Raw genomic sequence first — 7,399 nt, forward strand, 5'->3', positions numbered from 1 at the left:
TGCTCCTCTTGGCAATATACACATCTTTAAAATTATTTACAGTGCTATATATTTATATGTGCATACATTCCACAGAACACCAACACACACTGCAGCAAGAATCCCCATAACCTCTTTCTCTCCAGACTGTCTTAGTTAAGACAGTCTTTGCAAATTATACAAGAACAACACGGAAGCAAAGACACTGCATGCGGCTTAACAAGGAATAACCTTTGGAAATTCATTTAGATGAAGAATCATTTATAGCTTTCCTTAACTGCTGTACCCAGTTTACTTTGGAGTTTTGTAGCATTACAGCAGATGATACCATCTATCAGTGAAAAGCTTAACCCTTTTCAAAATCCTTTATTTACCAGTGCTCCAGGACATTCCAAAAACAAGTTTAACTTCGGCTGGAGTTTTCTGCATTTATTTTCCTGCCAGCAGCGGCATTTTTGAAAAAAAAAAAAGAAAAAAAAAAGAAGCAGTCACTATAATCTAGGCTTGAGTCCCACATGTTACTAAAGAAGTAGATGAAGAGTGTAGTTCTCCTCTGTGCTTCAATAAAACACTGCCTGAGGACAACTCAGCAACATCAGAACCAGTATGGTCTAAATTTGGCATGGATTGTAGACCTAAAACTAACCCACACTATTTACCTAAAACTAACCCACATTAGGAATCAATAGCCACAACTCCACTGTTAAAGCACAGAAGCTTTGGTGTCTGGTCTCTTTGCTCAGGCTGAACATACCTGGGTTTGGTTTGGCTGCTTCACAACTGCCTAGAGGAACATCCCACCCATGGGCTGTTCCAGGCAGCCTCCTTCCTTTGGGAGGCACAGGGACACACTGCAACTTAAAACTTAATTGTTGTGGCAATGCTAGCAGTTCATCATAATCCAGTGTCCCCACCAGGGAGTCCTCCCTTGCCAGGGAAAGAGTAACACCTGGAACAACTGTGTGTGCAGCCTGCTCTGCATCCAGCTTCAGGGAGCCCTGGGAAGGGCGGTGGTCAGGGGAAGGTGGGGATCTCTCTGGCAGCCACACCTGGCTGCCATCCCTCCCAGGTGCTCCTCCCCCGGGCCAGGAACAGGATTGTGGCTGCAACACGTGCCAGCCTCTTCCAAAGCCGCCCTCCATGTAGGCTGTGGGCACAGGAACACCACCCTGCCCACGTGTGGCTGATCCAGACATCAGGACACCCTGAAGCTCCAAGACCTTGCTCTGACTGCTCAGCAGAAGTAGGTGGCCACACCAAAAAAAGCCAAACAACCACCACCACACCCCTGCCCCCAAAGCACTGGGTGAACTAAAAAGCCAAGTACAAATCAGATCGTTGCCCCCAATTTCTGTAATAAACACAGTTTGTTTCCATGCTGTATCACAAGTAATTAGCCCTGCTACTGCCCTGCATAGGTACATTTATTATTGTTTTATGCTTGTTTCACAGCTGGGGAAAGCAAAAGACATGGTGATCACTTTCAAAAGCACTGGCTTTTGAACTGTTGGTAGTACTCTAGGGATGCCCAGCTAAACTACAAAATACTCCAAAACAAACATATACAAAAAGAACCCAAAAACAAGTTAGCCAATTTTTGGACTGTAGGTGAAAACTACATTACTGGCCAGAAACACCACTCACCTTGGCTCTCTCCCTTTCCTGCAGTGAGCACATTATTAGGAGAACTTTTGTCAGAAGAACTCAGAACACAAGCACTCAAGGACTCAGATAACTTTTCTAAAAGGCAGAAAGATTGCTCCTGTGTCACTGTACAAGACTTCATGTTCCTCTTATAATCATTTCTATCAGCACAGCACCGTTTAGTCGCCACCCTCCAAAAGGCACTTTGGGATGCACGCTGCAATATGCATATAAATTATCATTAAAGTAGACTCTGTTTCACTGGGGCATTTCAGATTCAAGATGCTCTTTTAATGGGTTGCCTCCCAGGAAACTGACTTCACCTGTAATGACACAGTGAATGCTAATGACCACTTTTTAATTGGGGCAGTGCTAGTAAAATTTTGCTTCAGAGGGATTCAATTTACTTGGTGCCAAGGAGTTAAGTGATTAATCAGGTGTTAAATAGTATGTACTTCCAAACATTGGTCTTCTTCCATTCAATCCTACACCACTGAATTTAATGACAGCATTGTCACTGACACTAACAGAAGGAGGATCCTCCTCCCAGTACACAAGTAAACACTAAGGAACATGCTCTGCACTGACAGATACTCAGCCTTGGCTGAGGGCTACAGGATTCTGGCCATGTGGAGCTGAACAGTCCCTCAGCATGGGAAGCCTTCAGTGAGAGAGGGCTCTTTGCAGAAACAGCATGAATGAGGTATCAGGAGACATAACCCACCATCCAAAAAGTAAATCAATCAAATTAAAGCAAATTAAGATTGAAAACTCAAACACTACACTGATTCCTTGCCCTTTAGCTTTTTCTTTCCTCTGCCTTTTTAAAAACCATTACAAAGCACATCCTCCAATCCAAAATGAGCACTCTAAGAAGTCCTTCAAGATCCTGTGCTTAAGGACTCCTGCAGCCACCCCATTGAGCTCAACACAAAAGAGAGCACCTATATCCACCAAGCTTGCACCTACATAAAATCTGCCCTGAAACCAGGTGTGAAACCTGACTGGCAGTGAGGCTCTGTGCCTCAGCTCAAGCATCAGCCAGGGGCACACAGGGGAATCTGGGCTCAGAGATCCTGGTCTGCAAGACCTGAAGCAGCTGATCTGTCCCCATATCCCCATTTTTAGTTCCCACACAACTCCACACTTGTGCCAGCACAATTGTATAGTCACGTGGTAAATCAGACTAAGCAACTGAAAGTGTCATATTTATAAAAAATAAAATAAACAAATTAAACTGTGCCCTTTGAGAGCCTTCCACTTGCCTGCTGTATTTTGAATCTCTGTATGAAACTATAGTGATATTCTCAAGGTATATTAATTTCAGACAAAAAATTAAGGAGATCCTGACAATCAGAAAGCTCCAGGTGAGGTTTTAAACAGAACTTATCACCACATAGACCTTAATTAATCAGAAAAATCATCATCTGTGCCTAAACTGCTAGTCCTGTCTCCCTTTGAGCCTTCGCTCCCGTATATGTCTTTGCCAAGATGTTTACACTCCCCTGGTGCCTCAATTCTCCCATCTGTGGGAGGAGAGGTGAGGCCTTAAGGATCACTTGCCAATACTGTAATGAGTGCCAACATCGTGGCAGTATTTACAGCAATATAATCAGCTAACTACTGTGGCTCAGGATCAGAGGAACAGGTTTACTACCAACACAGATATTCCATCTATGAAAAAAAGAGTCTGACTATCACAACCACACCAGATGCCCCTTCCCAGCTGACCTCAGAGGCAAAAGCCTTGAAGCCCTTTCAGACTGGAGTTCACCACAACCCCAAAGCCTCCCAGTCAATGCACAGAGTATGCTGATGCCCTAAGCTGCAGCAAAAGCTGAGGGCTCAACCTTCACACTCACCTCTGAGCCCCGAGGTTTTACTTTCTAAACCCCAGGATGAGTTCTCTCTGCAGCTTTAGACCCCAAGCACACACTTAACCTCCCTGCCACAGCTGCACAGTGGGTCTGCTTGCCATGAGCCTGGCAAGCACACACCCAAGTGCTGGCAAGGTCTGGCTATCAGCAGGGTATTTTTCATCTCCCAGGAGTCAGCCAGCACATACTTGCTGCAAAGCAAGCACATATCAATACATAATCACACATGCATACTGATAAGTACTTAACACAACCCAAGATATTACTGCAAGCTTACACTGATTACCAGTAATAAAATACAAACCAAAACTTCACCTCCTCAAAGTTTTCCCAAATCTGATTAGAGCACTTCTCTAACACGATGAGATAGGAAGACTGTGCACTGAGCAGCTCGGGCACAAACAAAGCACCAGCCTTCACCTTCTCTGCTGAAGCTTTTCCTGCTCATCGCTCCAGGTGCTGTGGCATTTACTGCCTGCACCCTTGTCCCACATTGGAGGAGGAAGGGGAAGAAAGAACACCAACAACAAACCAAGAAAAGCACAAGAAAACACACCCACCAGCACCACTGCTTCCCGTTCAGAGGCTCCTAGTGAAACTTTGTGACACCCTTGTAGCACAACGCTTGCCTGCTATGCAGAACAAGGCAGTGAAGTTGGGGTACTCTGTGTAGCTTTTTCCCCTGCCTCAGTACCACATTCCACGCCGTGAGCCAGACTGGAATACTGAAGAAACTATCAGTTGCACTCACATAATCAACTACCATTTAAACAGCTCCTCTTAAATCCAGCTGCTGAACGCAATCACCTTTATCAGCTGGTTTAAAAAAGTGTCCAAAAAGCAATGATCATTAGAAAAGCTGAAGGGAAAGCTACCCAGAATGGCTAGACTGGTGAAGAAATGCTTTCATTTGAAGTTCACATTTCTGCCTGCAGTTTTAATTTTAAAATTTGAAACTACTAAAATAGCCAGTAACAGAGAAGGCAGTAACAGCAGTTTCTACATGTAGAGAAAAGGTACATTAAAAAATAAGTTCAGCTCATGATGTTTAGAACCAGTGACTTCTAAAAAAATAAAAATCAGTTTTCCAGTAACTGTTGAAATGCAATGAAAATGTGGCATTTAATAATTTCAAGACTGAAGGAGAAGTTTGTATCTCTCCAGTTAGGAAACTGATTACTTACAGTATGATTCTCTAACATACCTTAGTGACAGTGTGTAAGGACCAGTTTTACAGTTCCTGAAATCAACAGGATGGTTGTTGATTTCAGTAAGAGCAGAAGTAAGCCTCCTATTTTCAAAATGACACGTCGAAAACAAGGAAATACAGCTCATATGACACCACCTTTTCATGACATTTGTGTTCTTTGGTCCAGAGAATATATCCTACCTTTCCATGGGGTTTACCAGAAAAAAACAGCAGCTACATCTCATTCTGTATATCTTTAGGGACCCAATGAGTTAATAGAACACATTTTGCTGCATTAGCATTTCACCATACAGCAACATGCATACAATACCCCGCTATCCAGTTTGCTTGTCTGTGTTACGGAAAGTCAAACTAGACTCTAAGCCACGAGACTTCACGGGACACAGGCCTGATTGCATTTAACTCAGCAAGAGAAAATACACCCAGAAGTTTTCAAATTGTGGTGCCACCATATAGAACGCAAGACTCCCCCGTACACACACGGGACAAGCAAACAAAAGAGCATCATGCTGAATAAGTGTTTATTCCAGGCTCTTCCCCTTAGAGAGAGTCTGGAAGTCACCTCTTTCTTCCGGGCAGGGAGAGACAACCACTAAAGATCTCTTTCTTACTCGGGCACAGTTAGTCAGGAGCAGAAGGGAGATTCCTGGCTTGCAACAAGACAAAGCGATTCCTAAATAAAATGCAAAACCAGGGAGTGAGGGAAGGCGAGAGGAAAGCAGTGGGCTGCTAGATAGGAAGGGTCTGGACAAAAAAGGAAACTCAGTTTTGTTTCCATTGTCTCAGCTTCATGCCGCCTCCACTTTAAACGATAAACTTCCCGGGGCAAGCCCTTGTTCAGCAGGCCAAGGCACGGGGAAACACATCCCCCAGCCCCTGCTGGAGCAGGGCCGGGCTGGCAGCCCTGGCTCTCCTACCTGCCACCGGCAAGCGATGCCAGGAATCGCAAGCACGAAAATAAACAGCAGCAATACGGATAGTAAGGGGAAAAATATTAAAATTCAATAACGACAGAAAGAAAGACAGAAAGAAAGACAGAAAGAAAGACAGAAAGAAAGACAGAAAGAAAGACAGAAAGAAAGACAGAAAGAAAGACAGAAAGAAAGACAGAAAGAAAGACAGAAAGAAAGACAGAAAGAAAGACAGAAAGAAAGACAGAAAGAAAGACAGAAAGAAAGACAGAAAGAAAGACAGACCCACGGTAGGCGGAAGCAGGAGCGTTTGCATCTCCCCGACGGCAGGAAACTTTCTACGAAGTTGCTGCCGGGGCCGGCGGGCAGCCAGCCCCGCGGGAGGCCGGGCCGGGCTCCGGGGCCCCCTTACAGCTCGGTGCCGAGGAGAGCCACGCCGGCAGAGCCGGGCCGCCGCCGTGTCCCCGGGCAGCGCAGGGCGCTGACAGCCCGCGGCACCGCGCCCCCGCCCGCGGCCGGAGCGGCGCGGGGCGCGCCCGCACAGGGGGGCACCGACCCCCGCGGCCTCCCTTCGCCCGTCCGGGTGAAAAACAGAAGCGGGAAAAGCAGTTATTTCCACCAAAATAACCCCGGGGGAAACGCGGCGAAGCCCACCGCCCCGCGGCGCCGGCGGGCGCGACCCGCGCTGACAGGGGCCGGGCGGGCAGAGGGACGGGGCTTTACCTTGATGCAACACTGAGCAGGAGTCTCGGACATCTCTCTGCAGGGACTCGGCGGAGCCCGACGGGGCAGGCGCGGGCGGGCAGACGGGAAGTTCTCGGGCTTTCCCCACTTTCCGCTCCTCTCCCGGCGCGGCGGCGCGGCCCGACCCGGCCCGTCCCCTCAAGGGGAAGTGGCGGCCGGGGGCGGGCGCGGCGCGGCCGGGCTGGCGCGGGGGGGTCCGGCCGCGGCCGCTCCTCGCTGCTGCTGCTGCCGCCGCTCCCCGCGGGCGCGCGCGGCCGCCCGCGCCCCCCCCACCCCGCGCGTGTGCCTTGCGCGTGCTCGCGGCCCCGCGCGAGAGGAGATGCGCGCGCGCGCGGGAAGAGGGAGAGGGCGCGGGAGTGCGCGGGAAGGGAAGTGGGGGGCGGCGGGGGGGCGCGGCCCCGGTGCCCGCCGGTGTTTTCCTTCCTGGAAAAGAGAGAAACCGAAAGGCGGCAGCGGGGGCCGGGCCGGGCCGGGCGCTGAGCCCCGCCCCGCGCCGCCGCTCATTGATCCGGAGTTTCGGGGCCGAAACTGACGTGGGTTCCCGGCACCCGCACCGCCCCTTAAAGGGGCCGCGCCGGCAGCAGCGGCCACCGCCGGCCCGGCTCCTCCGGCCCGCGGGCGGAGCGGGCGTGCGGGCCGCTCCGGCCGGCGCCCTGGGTGCCGCTGCGGGCCGGCCTGGGCTGCGGGGAGGCTGGGAGGGCGCGGCCGGGCCGTGTGGCCGCAGCCAGGCTGGTGGCGTTTCCCACCGCGCGGCCCCTTTAAGCGCCGAGCGGCGGTCCCGGGGCGGGCAGCGGGACGGGCGGGCCCCGGCAGCGCAGCGAGCTTTGTTCCGCCGCCGCTCGGGCAGCGCCGGCCGCTGGAGCACGGGGTGTCCGCTGAGGCACCACCGGCCCGGCCCGGATCTGTCTCCGTGTTCAGAGCCCGGCCTGGCCCTGCGTTCGGAGCGCGGGGTCTCAGGGATGGGTTTGTGTCACCCGCAGCGGGTGGGTACAAACCCCTGCCTCTGGAGTGGTCCCCATCCGCGGTGGTGTCCG

At 50.7% G+C, this 7,399-nt stretch overlaps 1 protein-coding gene across 2 annotated transcripts in view; it reads right to left on the minus strand.

Moving 5' to 3' along the window:
• The window catches only part of ETV6 (ETS variant transcription factor 6), a 126,600-nt gene extending 119,784 nt beyond the window's left edge, over positions 1-6,816 (minus strand). For both annotated transcript variants that reach the window (XM_064421107.1, XM_064421106.1), the window contains exon 1: positions 6,345-6,816. In XM_064421107.1, the coding sequence (XP_064277177.1) occupies positions 6,345-6,377 (33 nt within the window). In that variant the 5' untranslated portion in view covers positions 6,378-6,816. The remainder of the gene's footprint in view (positions 1-6,344) is intronic.
• Positions 6,817-7,399: the final 583 nt, after the last annotated feature.

Source organism: Passer domesticus, chromosome 5 (assembly GCF_036417665.1).
Source record: "Passer domesticus isolate bPasDom1 chromosome 5, bPasDom1.hap1, whole genome shotgun sequence".
Classification (NCBI taxonomy): Eukaryota; Metazoa; Chordata; class Aves; order Passeriformes; family Passeridae; genus Passer; species Passer domesticus.